Source organism: Peromyscus leucopus, chromosome 12 (genome assembly GCF_004664715.2).
Source record: "Peromyscus leucopus breed LL Stock chromosome 12, UCI_PerLeu_2.1, whole genome shotgun sequence".
NCBI classification, from domain to species: Eukaryota; Metazoa; Chordata; class Mammalia; order Rodentia; family Cricetidae; genus Peromyscus; species Peromyscus leucopus.
Genome location: NC_051073.1, coordinates 77,613,522 through 77,628,616, shown reverse-complemented (window position 1 = coordinate 77,628,616; position 15,095 = coordinate 77,613,522). Strand labels below are relative to the sequence as shown.

Genomic DNA, 15,095 nt, shown 5'->3' with positions numbered 1-15,095 from the left:
ATGAAGGAAATATTACTGAATAGAAACAATGTATCACTTTAAAATAAAGTGTAATTCTGAAGTCCTCCCTCCTCTGTGACACTTCTTGCCTCTCAACGCTCTTCTTTCACAGACACCACAAAGTGCTTGTCACACAGTGTCTCGGTTCCCCCATATCTAGACAGCATCACCCGAAAGCTGCGTGGTGTGACAGCAAGCAGCAGTCTCTTTGATCAGAAAATTCGGTTTCAAACCACAGCACTTTCAGGCGTCCTCTGCATTGCCTTAATTCCGTGTCTCACTTACGATAAGATCAATGCGTGTAGGAAGAACTGCTGGACCACTGGCTCTAACTGGGCTGCAACACCTGGCAGCCACTGGGCTGCAGTCAGATTCCTTGGCACCACACCCCGTCCCACCCGACCCCCGTCCCGGCTTTGTATGGTCATGTAGGCAACACCCCATCCCATCACCTGTCACTAAGTGCGAGGAACAAACATCTTCTGACCTTCAGGTAAGCTTGCTCGCTCTCTCACTCCCTCTCTTTCTATGTGTGTGTGTGTGTGTGTGTGTGTGTGTGTGTGTGTGTGTAAATTCCAGATACAGCTCTGGAAGCCAGCCTAAGCAGGTCTCTGGGGGCTCCCTGCTTTCATTCACTTCAAAGAAGAGCACGGAACTTGGTTTACACACCTGGAAAAGATTGGCAGCCTCCAGAATCCGCTGAACATTCTGCTTGGTGATCAGAGCCTTGCTTGTGTACGTGTAGTTCAGGAGAGCGTGCATGGTCTCAGCATCCACCCCTTTAATGATGATCCTCTTCTCATACTTCTCCTTTAAGTCGTTGCAGAACATGGCTCTAGAAGAGAGACCTGTGATGTGAATCCTCTGGGACTCTGGGTTCCAGACCTGAACAGATCCCCTTTAGAGTCATCTGCCTGCTGCAACAGTGAAGTCCTGAATCAGAACCTGAACCAATTGCCAACATAGAAACGGAATCATTTGACACGCTGACTTCTTGAAATCTTCCCCCTTGGTTCTTAGGCTCTCCTTCTACATTCGAATTCAATGCCTGGGATAAAGAAGAGCTCTTGAATGAAGTCAGTGTGTTTCAAGGTGGCACATCACTAGCCTGCCAGGGATCACCTGTACTCTGAACTGAGATGTCGTCCCTAGATACAGCTTCTGAATTCTCTCTCAGAATCACACACAGCGGATAATGTCCTACTCCAGTGTAGCCCACACCTGTATTCCCCAGAAAATCAAGGGGAGCAGGGAAGCAGGGAGCAGTACATGGACAAACAAGCAGGACTATATCCACAGAGAAGGCTGCTTCAGCCTAATCCTGCAGGGACTAGAGGGTGCACTCCACAGCTGTCCCAGCAAGAGACAAAGACACTGCCTTGGCACTGTGAGACCACAGGCAGCCTTCGGTCAAGGACCGCTCCAGGAACAGGTCATTCTCAAGCATCCTGGTTTTCCAGAAGCCTAGGAGAAAGCTGAAAAGGAGTGCTGCCCCATGGCTGTGGAGGACAGAGGGAGGCTGGAGTCCGGACAACGCTTGAACTCACCCACTCCATAGCATAAATGAGAAAACACAAAGCAATGCGTCCGTTTCATGGTTATTGGTAAGTCCCTACCTTACTGACGTCTTTGAAGAATAAGTAAGATACTATACATCAGCCAAAACTCAAACAAGCAGGATATTCCAGATCAAATCGGGGGAATTTTAGTTGGGGAGAGACACGGGAGTGGATGAATAGTTACTCTTCTTGCTGCCGCAACCAAACACTTAACAAGAAGCCACTTAAGGGAATCCCCCAGCTCCGGGTTTGAGAGCAGGCTACTGTGGGAGAGAAGGTACAGTAGCAAGGGCAGCTGGGGGAGCAGGGGTGCGAGCCAGCGGCTTCCTTGCATTTTCAGTTCAGACAGCAGAGACAGGACAGGAAGTGCAGCCGGGCTGCAACTACCAAGGCCTGCTCCCTGAGACCCACTTCCTCCAGCTAGGTCCCACACCCTCCCTAAACAGCACCGCAGCTAAGAACTAAATGTCCGGACACACAGGAGCATGCTGGGGATGCTTTACATCCAAACTCTGAGAGTGGGTCACACCCCACTGCAGCCTTAACTTGCCAGCATGGGTCCTGGTCTCTCTCAGGTCTCTGGTGTCAGAGTTTCTGCGTGCTGCCCACCCTTCATCTACAGCAAAGGCAGAGTCTGGGTTCCATTAGCACCGCTCTGAGGACACTAACTCTGTAACTGTTCGTGGGAGAGGGGAGAAAAGGAAGTGTAAGGGAAGTGAAATGCCATGATGAAACCCACTCTCTGTATGTTAACTTAAGGCAATGAGAAGAACAATTGTTAAGAATTACAACAGGCCGGGCGGTGGTGGCGCACGCCTTTAATCCCAGCACTCGGGAGGCAGAGGCAGGCGGACCTCTGTGAGTTCAAGGCCAGCCTGGGCTACCAAGTGAGTCCCAGGAAAGGCGCAAAGCTACACAGAGAAACCCTGTCTCGAAAAACCAAAAAAAAAAAAAAAAAGAATTACAACAGATGCGATGATACATGCCAGTAGAATATGCCAAAGAAGCAGAGGTAGGCAGGTCAAGGAGTTCAAGTCTAGCCCGGGATATATATATATATATATATATATATATATATATATATATATATATATATATTTCTGGATTTTTTAGGTTAGGTGTAGCAGCACACGACCCTAGTCCCAGCACTCAAGAGGCAGAGAGGCAGGTAGATCTCTAAGTTCAAGGCTTGCCTGTCTCAAAAAAAAAAAAAAAAGAAAAAGAAAAAAAGAAAGAAAGAAAGAAAGAAAAGAAAAAAATGGATATATATATATATATATATATATATATATATATAGAGAGAGAGAGAGAGAGAGAGAGAGAGAGAGAGAGAGAGAATAGGGGCCTGGTGAGAAGGCTCATGGGTAAGGATGCCTACCACCAAAAATGACGGCGTGAGTTCAATCCCTAGGAACAACATTGTAGAAAGAGAACTGACTCCCAGATGTTGTCCTGTGACCTCCACACGTGTGCCCACACACATATTCTTCCGTGCCCCCACCCTCTCAATAATAAAAAGAATAAAAAGCTCACCCCACAGCATGTAAATGAAATATTACATAGTAAGAAGTATTTTTTGGAGCTGGAGAGATGGCTCAGAGGTTAAGAATGCTGACTCTTCTTCCAGAGGACCTGAGTTCAATTCCCAGCACCCACATGGCAGCTCACACCTGTCTGAAACTCCAGTTTCAGGGGACCCCGACACCCATGGCAAAAGCACAAATGCACATAAAACCAAAATAAAATATATTAAAAAAAAAAAGAAGAAGAAGTATTTTCTACAAAGATATGGACCAACAGTTTCAGAGCAGTAAGCTAGTTGCCCGATAGAGTGAATCAGGCGTGTCTCACAGCAGAGCCCAAATCATCCAGCATGTGTCTCTCACCACAGCCATGGACATCCCCACAGGCTCAAGACTCGCCTAGATGATGTCAGGCCCCGGATGAAGACACTCAGCTCTCCGGTGTCCACGGGGATTACCTCTCCATTGAGGTCCCTTTTCAAATGTCATTCCTTCAAAGATGTTCTGCCTCATCTGTACCCAATCTAAAATCGTCACCCCACATTTATCCACTTTACTTTCCTTCACAGAACTCTCACAACATGACATTGCCCTGTATACCTATTTATTCTCTAGTATAACGTCCTAGCTACCGTATGAACTGAATGGACTGACTGTCGTGGTTACAGAGTTCCCCGTGCCTAGAACAGCGCTCCCAATCCAGTGGAGATTCGGTCTCTAAAGACATGAGTAAATAAGTGAGTGAGTGAGATCCTTAGAGTGGTTTTTTGTCAGACATCTGCCACTCCAAAAACTGTCAAACCTCCTCTAGCGGATGAGGAGGAGCCCAACCCTGCCTGCCACCAAAAAATTTCTATCCTACACCCAGGGCCCGGAATTTGAAAGGGATAAACCTCTACACATATTCCACTTACTACTCCTGAATAGCCTGAACGTCACTACTGGAATTTTTCATCCATCCCAGATAACCTATGGTTTACCCTCTCCTACAACCTCCATGCCTCAGAGCTCCCAGCCTCAGCACCCCCACTCACCTCTGCTGTTAAATGCATTTTAGCCCCTGCCTGTCCTTCCTTAGGGCCCTGCTCATCCCTCCCCTGCCCTCTTCATGCTAAGAGTTAACTTCTCTGCTTCACTAAGATACTTTGTGTCGTGGCACTAACGTTAACTGTGAAGTGAGTAAAATTCAGCTCAGGCATGCAGCTGTGTGTAGATGTCACACATCTGTAGTTCCAGAACTCAGAAAATGGAAGCAGGAAGATGTTAAGGTCAAGATCAACCTGAGATAAAGAACCTGCTTCAAAGTGTGTGTGTGTGTGTGTGTGTGTGTGTGTGTGTGTGTGTGTGTGTGTGTGTGTTCACATACATGTAACTGGGTCAATGAAAAGACATTCTTTTTAATTTTTTAATGTCATCATGTGACGCCCAATGAGCAGTGCTGTCAAGAAAGGGTTATTGTTCCAGGGTAGCCAATCAAAGGGGTTTCCACGGCAAAAAATCAGGGAGTCACCAGATGCAGCTGTGATGGAAGGTGGAATGGTTTTGCTGGCTATGGTAGCCAGAAACCCTGAGCTGCGGGCATCAAAACCTTCCACCTTCCATTTCCCAAACCAATTCTTATGTTTTTTTTATTATTATTATTAATTCATTCATTTTAACGTGTGTGGGTGTTCTGCCTGCGTGATATGCACTATGTGCATGCAGTGCCTATAGAGGCCAGAAGAGAGCATCAGACAGCCTGGACCTGGAGCTAGAAATGGTGGTGAGCTGCCATGTGGATACTGGAAACTGAACCCAGGTCCTTGGAAAGAGCAGTCAGTGGTCTTAACTGCTGAGGCATCTCTCCAATCCTTTCCCCAAGCCAATTCTAACCAAAGAAAGCATGCAGCCATTTAGCTCAGTCCAGTTTCTGATCTCTAGTTATTCTCTAACGCCTATTACATCACCTCCCACGTAACTGGAGTCCAGCTTACATCCTTAGCCTCAAGTACCACAGCCTCATGGGATGAGTCACAATGTGAGCACCAAGTCCGGCCACATCTGAATACTGTGTGTGCCTACTAAGAGCACAGAATCCTCAATTTTTACCAACCCCAAATCAAATGAATTAAAATCTTTGGTAATGGGTTTAGCCAGATACATTTGATTAGATCCTATGCTGGCTCTCATGATTCCTCAGCAAAACAAAACTTAAAAACTGCTGCTCTACTCTGAGCATGATAGCACATGTCTATAATCCCAGCATGAGAGACTGAGGCTGGAGGAGCATACATTTAAGGCAAGCCTAGGCGGCTGCCTGGTTACTTTTCTATTGCTGTGTTAAGACACCATGACAAGGTAACTTACAGAAAAAGTTTACTTGGGGCCTACAGTTTTGGAGGGCGAGTCCATAACCGTCACAGCAGGGAGCATGGCAGCAGGCAAGCAGGCATGGCCTTGGGGCAGCAACACTGAGGACTTAACATCCTGATCCACAAACAGGAAGCTGAGAGAGAAAGCTAACTGGGAATGGTGTGGGCTTTTGAAACCTCAAAGCCTACCCATGGTGACACAAGTTCTCCAGCAAGGCTACACCTCCTAACTCTTCCCAGACACTTCCACCAAGTGGATATCAATCATTCAAATATTTGAGCCTGTGGGGATGTTCTCATTCAAACCACCAGCTACAAAATGAGAACCTGTAAAAAAAAATTGTTTTTAGTACCATAACACAGGCCTCTTTGGCCCCTACCTAACAAGAAGTCATAATAATGATCCAGGTTAAGGAAACAGTTGGCTTGGGCTAGGACATGTATGCACCTGAAAATTCCTTTTTTCCGCTGTAGAGGTTCCCTTCCATCTTTTGAGATCCAGAGCTCCCGGGATCCCATCAGGCCTGGGGATACTTCACAAAGGAAAGGCCTAGTAACAGCCTCTTCCCGGCCCAGAAAGCTCTCAATGCCCGTCTCTCAAGTCTCTAGCTAATCCCCTCAGAGAAGGTGCTGCAGCCTGTACTCAGGTAGCACAGATCATTGGAGCTCGGAGTTTCCATAAACAGCCTGATACAGAGCCTTATTAATAATAAATAGCAGGCGATTTTGTACTTGTCCGTTGTGAGCATGCAAATCTCTCACACCTGTGAGAGAGCCTTACTGTGGTTTACTCCCTCAGGGTTTGTGTGTTCTAAGCTTCGTCCTCAGTGTGGCAGTGTAGACGGTGTAGATGGTGTAGACATACTGGGACCTTTCAAACACCAAGCACTTAACACAAGGTTGGGCTCTCAGGGCACCGCCATCAGAAGTTCTGATGTGGTTCTCATAGGACACTGCTCAGTTCTCAAAAGAGGGTGATTTGGAAGAGGAAGATGGCCCTAACCCCATGCTCTCTGGCTTCTTTTCTCACCCTCAAGCAAGGGACCTTGCTCTCCCACACATTCCCACCACAATATCACCTATTAAGTGATATTGACTCCATCAAGGCCAGAGCCAGGCCAATGCTAGCATCATGCCCCTGAACCTCCAGGACTACATAACCCTTTATTCTTAAAGTTCCCAGCCTCAGATATTTGTTATAGTACTTAAAAAGTAAAAAAATAAAAAACCAAACATATATATATTCAGAGTAGTACTTGGAAGTACACAGACATCTTTCTTTCTACTGTAGACACAAATCTGATAAATAGCATCCACATTTCTCTCTTGAGCTTGAAGTCACTCCAGCCACTGAACAAGCATTTGAACTAAAATGATAGAGGAGCTTAAAACTGAGATTCCCTCCACAGACTTTAGATAGCATCAGGCCTTGAAAGAACTTCTGTTTGTCAACCTTCTGGCTCACATTTACCAGTCCTCAGTCACTACACACGGCTTTGGGGAAGCAGAAGCCAACTTGCTTACTGTCCAACCAGAACCCTCAAAACCCCACTGAGGCACTATTGGTGACTCGGCAAGCCATGGAGCTCTGATCATCCAAATTTAAGACAGAAAGTCTTCTTCTGTTCCACAAGATCAGACCCAACAGAATATAACAACAAGTACTTGTGTCCAGGCTCCGATGATGATCCAGACACAGATGTAATGGCGATTCTTGTTTTCTTGCTCAACATCATTCTTACACTGGTTAGTAGGAGCACCCATGCTTCCCACAGTGAACTGCCCCTCCTCCTACACTGTCTTGAATGTCTGTGAACAGAGCCTCAGTGATGCATGCTTCCCAGAGTGAACTGCCCCTCCTCCTACACTGTCTTGAATGTCTGTGAACAGAGCCTCAGCGATGCCCATTAATTCATGTGCTGAGCATTGGCACCGAGACCACACGGCCCCAAAGCCTAAAACCTGCACTTCCCAGCCCTTGACAGAATAACACTGCGTCAATCCTTTACCTAAAATAAGACGCTGTAAAACTGAATAAATAATCCATGCTTTATCATTCTTCCTCAGTTAATACGTGTAGATAACAGATTTGGGTCGTTTTCTCACACACCACTTCCCCTGTCTCAACCCTCTCCTTCTCGTGCTGAAACCTTCTTATTCCCAAGTCCCCCTCCTAGTTGGAAGTTTCTTTCCTGTGTGTGACCACTGAGTTAACTGGAGTTGCTTCCACGAGTGTGTGTATGGGGGAAGGGCGGTTGGGGAGTATTTACTGGAGCATGGGCAATTCATCAGTGGTTACACCAACTAAATGGTTACACCATTTCCTCCAGGACCCATCAACTGTCAATAGACCCCAGGGAAGGCTGGGCCTACGGCCCCTCCCACATGCCACATCTGTGATGCCCTGGGCAGCTCACTCTCATGCAGACAACCAGCGCTGCAGCGAGTCATGAGTGCCAGGGCTACCTTGTGTCCGAAGTAATCTGTGCTGCCCATCGCCCTTCCTCTGAATCCTGCCACCTCCTTTTCTGTGACGTGGGTGGTGAGATCCTGGGCCCCAGGGAAACCACAACTATTGTTTTGCCAAATGGCCTTGTCAACCGGCCTTCTAAATTCTCCAGTTTATATCATCACATCAGCGTGACTCTCAGAGAGGCTTACTGTATTGCTGGTGGTCAGTGGAGAAACCACTACCTGACCAAAACGCCAGGAACGACCCATGTTTTCTTTTTATTTGATTTATTAACATTTACTTAATTTTTATTTTCTATGTATGACTTTTTCCTGCACATATGTGTGTATACCACGTGTGTGCCTGGCGCCTGAGAAGGTCAGAAGAGGGAATCAGATCCTCTGGAAATTCGATTACAGATGGTTGTGAGCTACCATGTGGGTTCTGAGAATTGAACCTGAGTCTTCTGGAAGAGCAACAAGGGCCCTTGATCACTGAGCCATCTCCCCAGCCCTGAATAATCCACGTTTTTAATTAAATTGAGGTGCAGGTTCAGAACTGAGTGACTTTGAAATTGCTTGTTTTGCTTCTGGCCTTGTCTCTGAATGAGCCAAAGGACTGGCAAGGGCACCCTCTCTTATCTGTCCCTTCCCGATCTGTAAACTCAGAGCCGGTCTCAGGGAAAGCATCACGGCAGCTCAGTTCCCTGCCAGCCCTTCCAGATGTGTGCTGTAGTTCTCCTCCTAGGCAGTGGGGGCGCCAGGGGATGTCTGTGGTCTGCCTGCTATCAGGGAGCAGTCTGAAGGATCCTTGAGATCTCGCCTCTGCCTTCATCCTTCATTCCAAGCCACATCACTCTCATTACAACTTTTTTCTTAAGATAGGATCTTGCCACATGGCTTAGAATGGCCTCCTATTCCAGATCCTCCTGCCTCTGCCTCCCAAACACCAATGTCGCCATGCCCAACTACACTGTAACTTCTGAAGGGTCTCTCTGATGGGGCTCTCCTTACTTGCAGCCTAATAGGGTATTTTCACAGAGATGTCAAATCGTGTCTTTTTTTTTTTAATACTCCTCCCTGGCCTCCTTGCTGGTAAGATACATTGTACTCCTCAGCCAGTCCTAACAAAGCCTTTCCTGGGCTGACCCTAGCCTTTCCACCGTACTGCTGCACATCGACTGTACTTCCTCTCCAGCGATCTGCATGTGTGTGTACATGCTACTTCTCCAGGTGGTTCTCCCCTCCAGCTCCAGGTCCACTGCAGATCTGCCAACTAATATGCTATCCTGAGTCTTAGGATGCTGCTAGCAAATTGATACTACCACTTCCTCATCTTCCTTGTTTGTGCATGCTGCTGCTGCTGCTGCTGCTGCTGCTGCTGCTGTGTGTGTGTGTGTGTGTGTGTGTGTGTGTGTGTGTGTGTGTCCATGTATATCTGTGTGGGGTTGGGGGGATGTGTGTGTGTGTGTCCCTCTGTGTGTGTGTGTGTGTGTGTGTGTGTGTGTGTATGTGTCCTTGTTTACTAATCCTTCTTTCCAGAATAGTCACTGGGCTCTGACCTTCTCCAAATTCCTCCTAAACCAAAATGTCCCATCAAACTCACTCTATACGATTAAGGATCCCACGAATCTGGGAAGTTTTTTTATTTGATCCAGACATGGATCATTATATCTATCATGTTAGTTTTCCATTTTATCATACTAATATCTGTCATGTTAGTTTTCTGTTTTATCATGTTTTAAAGTCATAGTGGTATCATCACCCATGTAATTAGTATGGGTTCTTCACTGAGACTGAGAGTAAGGTAATTAAAGCATGGGCTTCCAGACAGCCAAGGCAAGTGCAAAGTTACAGTAAATTGGCCACTAAAAGGAAGGAAAGCAGATTTATTATCTGTCTGTAATGTGCATTTACTTCTTTTCCTTTTGTTGAGTGTGTCCCTTTTCTGGGGCACTGTCTCTCCTACCCAGGATTCACTCAGACTACACTGCTCTGTGGAAGCTCTCACTTTTTGGATCTCTCTCTCTCTCTCTCTCTCTCTCTCTCACACACACACACACACACACACACACACACACACACACACACCTATCTCCTTCTTGGACTAAGCTCCTAAATTAGGCTGATCATTGTGCCCTAATTCCTTGACACAGTGATTGGTCTAGGAATCATAACTGAGTGGATCTAGGCCAATCAGCATCTTTCCCAGGGTCTTTTTATATTAAAAGTAGCAAAAATCTCTTAGGCTCCCTCTGGAGCCAAAGCTGCAAGAAATAAGTCTCAGATCTACCAAAAAGCAAACATCAACCATGTGGCAGAAGTTAGATCTGAAAGGTCCAACAGGAGGTACAGCCAGGCAGAAGTGGAGAGCGAGCAGGCATCCTGACTGCACTGAAGGCCTGGGGTTCTCCCTGGTCTCTGCCACACTCCAGTCTTTCTATGATATAGAAATGTGCTAAAGCCAATCTCATTTGAGTTTCTATCCCTTGAAACCAGAATCAAACAAAACACAGCCACACCCGCCAACCCACCCACCAAAACCAGCAAACAAACAAAAACCAAAAACAGTGCTGACTAACGCGAAGCATGATGGACGGAGCCGCAGGCCCATCTATGAAAAGCTCAGATGCTACACACAGCCAGCTCTCCTCGGGGACTAGCTGTTCACCATCACACTGCCCAGTCCTCACACACAGTGTTTTTTATTTTTTGTTTTTTTTTTTTACAAAGGACTGGTTGCACACCCATGGGAAATATTTCTCTATTGTGCTTTAATTGAAAAACTGCAGGGAAAATATTCAAAACTAAAGGACTAGACTTCTTGTTCTTTAAAATAAATACTTTGGCCACATTTATTTGCTGCATTTGTGTGTGCTTATGGACATGTGTGCATGCCATGGCCGTGTGGCAGGTCAGAGGACAACTTGAAGGAGTTCCCTCTTTCTACAATGTGAACTCAGGTCCTCAGGCTTGGAGGCAAGCACCTGTGCGGAGTCAGGACCCCAGGACACTAGTTCTTGATTGGAAGAAGACCCAGATGCCCCACATACCGGGTGTGGGCGTGAGTTTATTTTAGTTAAAAAAAAAAAAAAAATCAAGGAACTTTATGACTCTTGCTCTGGAGCACACCACCACCACCCACTTCCCCCTACAATCCCACCCACCCCACACACCTCCTAGTGAAAACCAGCACTGCAAGAATTACTGTGTGGGCATAGCACACCTGTGTCCACATGATTCTGTAATATTCTGAAGCATTTTGGATCTGGGGCCTGTGTACGTGTGCGTGTGTGTGTGCGTGTGTACAGACCCATGGATATATGTATAGAGGCCAGAGGTGGACATGGGATGTCTTTCTCTGTTGCTCCTCCATCGTATTTTGAGTCAGAGTCTCTCACCAGATGTGGCGCTCGCTGAGTGGCTAGGCTGTCCCTACCTCCCAGGACTGGGATCACAGGTTTGTACTGGTAAGCCTGGCTTTTAACACGGGTTCTGGGGATCTGAACTTGAGTCCTTCTGCTTGCCCAATAAACACTTGACCCACTGAGCATGAATTTTGGATTTTTTTTTTATTTTTTTTGAGACAGGGTTTCTCTGTGTAACAGTCCTAGCTGTCCTGGAACTCATTATATAAGCCAGGCTAGCCTTGAACTCACAGAGATCCATCTGCCTCTGCCTCCCGAGTGCTGGAATTAAAGGTGTGCACCACCACCGCCCGGCGAATTTTGGATTTTAAATTGGAATTTTTTCAAATTTTTCCTACGATGACCGAACTTCATCATCCTTCCTTTTTCTAAAGTATACAACGGCCTCCCAACCTTGTGAGGACTTCTACTTAATCAGTGGCTCACACTGTAGGAGGACTCTTCAGGTTTTTCCGACTTTGAATATATATGGGGTACCTGCTAAACACCAGCTACTAGAAATGGCACCAAAGACAAAGGAATGAAGAAGGAAGTCACTGCCTTCACATAGCTCACTCTGCATCTCTGGCTGGCCTCGAATTCAGAGATCTGCCAGCCTCTGCCTCCCGAGTGCTGGGATTAAAGGTGTGCCACCATAGGCAGCTCAGTCTGTTCTAAGTCCACCAATCTAGATGTTGCCTTCAGATAGACAGATTCACAGAGGATGGGGAGAGGAAGAATGAGAGTGTGAATGATGGCCGTTTTGCCTGCAGGGACCTTAAGTCACACACCTAATGCCTGTGAGACAAGAGTCACAGTGTCTTCTGAAGTTGTGGCCTTGTCAAGATCCCATAACACCTGTTCTTCATCTAATCCAGGCATGGCCCACAGAAGTCACGTTGGGGTTCCCCAGCATCTGGACCCCACCATAAGGATGGCAAATTCTCCCTTTTGAGTGGACCATGTGGCAGGGGCCTCCACTCCAGTGTGAGGTTCAGAGGCTCGATGCCACTTCTCAGCTCCTGTCCCAGCCAGGCGTCAACAGACAATCAGAGCCGTGAACTTGGACTTGGGACGACGGAGAAGCAAGGACACGAGAGCCTGTTTGTGTAGAAGAAACAGAAGCGCCAGCGACTTCCAGTTTCTAGGAATGGGCACCGAACAGGGAGGGAGCAGAAGCTCTACACTGTCCCCTTCAGGATTCCACTGCAGCTGGGTTTCCAACACAGGCACAAAAGGCTGAGATCTTGACTCCCGCCTGACACGTAAATTTCTCTTTCCACACAAGCCAGAGACCACTTCTGATCACAGAAAGTGAGAAATCTGACTTAGTGCCACACGTGACGTGTTTCTAGGCAAACAGATTAAGAAGTGGACTGCCGTATTGTTTGCATTCCATGACAACTCACTAGTAAATGCAGCCCCGCAAATCTTTAACTGTGGATACGGGTGCTGAGCCTTCGAGGTCAAGCAACTCCTCCCAGATGTTATGGAGCCAAGGAGCTAACTCTTAAGGCTTACCATCCTTTGTTCATGTCTCAGTCTCAACAAAGCGTATTTTTCTCCAACTTCCTCATTCTTCCCCAGACGTTAAAATAGATCCACAAAGGAAAATTCACTGTCTGAGTGACTAATACTGCCCCTGTTTGGCTGACACATTCCGACCCTGCCATCCTCCTGGCACACCACTGAACTCTTGCAACTGCTTTTCTGTGTGTGTGAGATGAGCAGAACCAGCAGGCTGCTGTGGGTTAAATAGCTCCGGTGTACTGACCGGCAAGGGGCTGAGTCTGAGGGAAGTGATTCCTACTCTACCACCAACAGAGGCTGCTGATTTCAATCTGCTGTGGTGTGCTGGCCGTGGCAGAGGTCTCACCCCTTTCAAAACCTTAGAAACAACGCAAAGACGCACTGAGTCACTGCCAGACCGAATGTCGGTCCTCAGTCTCAGGACACAAGTTGGCTATTTTTTTTTTTTTTTTTATTAGCTGGCATCCTAGACTTCATCCCCGCATCTGTAAGATGAGCCCAATATCCCACCTCACTAGGTTGGGGTGCACTTTAAACGGGCTAGGTGCATGTGACACTGGGCCCACACAACTGCTCAACTAACAAAACAGAGTCCTGTCTCCAGAACTGTGTACCCGCATAGGAAGAAAACTGTGTTGGAAATGCCTGGATGTAAATCTAAAGAAAGAGCAAGAATAAGACCAGGCAATTTGGTTAGAAAGTGTGCGTCAGCTTCTCACCACCACCGCCTGCCCCGAGGACCAGCAGAGTGTTTTCTACATCAGCAAACATAGAAGATCTGAGCTGAGGCACCTCTGTTTACGAGGAGAAACCCAAGGACCAAAACAAAGAGATGTCTCAAGGGCAGAGGGCCAGTAGTCCTGTCTCATAAGCAGGCAAACACACTTACAAAATTAACAACTAAGGACAGCAGTTTTTCAGTGACTCACAACAGAAAGAATAAACGGAAAACAAGTACCCAGGACACCGAGGCAAATTGGCTGCCCTTCGCTCCTAAGTGGGAAAGCTAGCGGCCAGCACAGCGGCAGGCGAAGCAGTGTGCTGGGTCAACCCATTTTCACGACTGAGCTTGCATTTTCCCTAGGTATCCTGCCCACAGAAGGATGCTCCAAACCCAGTGGCAGCTTGTTCTGCCGTTAAAACAAGGGCTTTTAGAATGTGTGGAATCCCTGCTCCAGCAACAGCCAGGCACAAGATGCACGGCTTCCATTTCCTCGTCTGAAAAGGGGCCGTCTGTCACCTTCACCATGCCACTGCAGACTGAAACCAACCGTTGTTTGTGGTACAGAGCAGGCATGACTTCCCTCAAGTTCTCACAGCCCGTTGCCCCTTGCCATGTCAATCTAGGAGAGCTATTTACCCACAGCAACCCGCTGACCCTGCCCTTTGAACTCCAAAGAATTTTCTCCTAAACCCACCATATGATACTTTCTTAAAATCCTCAACCAGAACTGAGAGGTAGAAAAAAAAAAATCTCACTTAAAATAAACAAAGTGATTTTTCCCCCCTGGTTTCCAAAATACCTCCCTCATTTACACCATCCTTACACGCTGGTTCCCTGTCACGTCCACGCTGATGTGGACAATGCTGGTGCAGCTGTATTCATTGGGGATTTGAACAAAGATGCTTTGAGCAAATGTATCTGCCAGGCACCGTCTAAGACCTTTTCACTTCCCTCACAACAGCGATGAGAGAAAACCGTCACTGTCCCCATCTTCCAGTTCACAAGACAGAAACACAAGAGTACCTGGGACACTTGTCTAAAATCTCCCAGCCAGGGAGGGCCCAAGGGACGTGGAAGCAGGTCTTGTGGCCCCAGGTCTCCCACTCTGACGCCCCAGGAGCCTTTCACGCCCACAGCCTTCTTGCACTATTTATCCTTCCCACCTCTCCTTGCACAACAGAAACCCCTAACTTTCAGCAAGTCATCTGATAACTCCAAGAGGCCACATCCTTTTTCTCTACCTCTACTGATGAAGACAGACAACATCATGTTTCTAACACTTCAGTCAAACTGAGGAAAGGGAGGGGGGAAAAAATCCCCCTGACTTAAGTAATTTCACATCCTTAAAACGAAGGACATACTTTCCTATGTCAAGTTTACCGTGATAAATAAACACTGCTTCTAAAGGGTCCCAGTTTCTCTTAGAACGTGGCCTACATCCAAAACCTAAAGTTTGATAGTTTCCTTTCTTATATTTTAAGTAGGCACACAAATCTTAGTATATGTACATACATATTTGCATTATATATAATGTAATATATGATCTAATA

General features: G+C 46.8%; 1 protein-coding gene across 3 annotated transcripts in view; it reads right to left on the bottom strand.

Annotated features, from left to right (window-relative positions):
- Klhl6 (kelch like family member 6) overlaps window positions 1–15,095 on the bottom strand; it is a 34,222-nt gene that overhangs the window by 18,600 nt on the left and 527 nt on the right. For 2 of the 3 annotated variants that reach the window (XM_037209904.1, XM_028857578.2), the window contains exon 2: window positions 670–835. In XM_037209904.1, the coding sequence (XP_037065799.1) occupies window positions 670–835 (166 nt within the window). Of the gene's footprint in view, window positions 1–669; window positions 836–14,568; window positions 14,708–15,095 lie in introns of those variants that run through there. The other variant, XM_028857579.2, reaches the window with a different exon arrangement.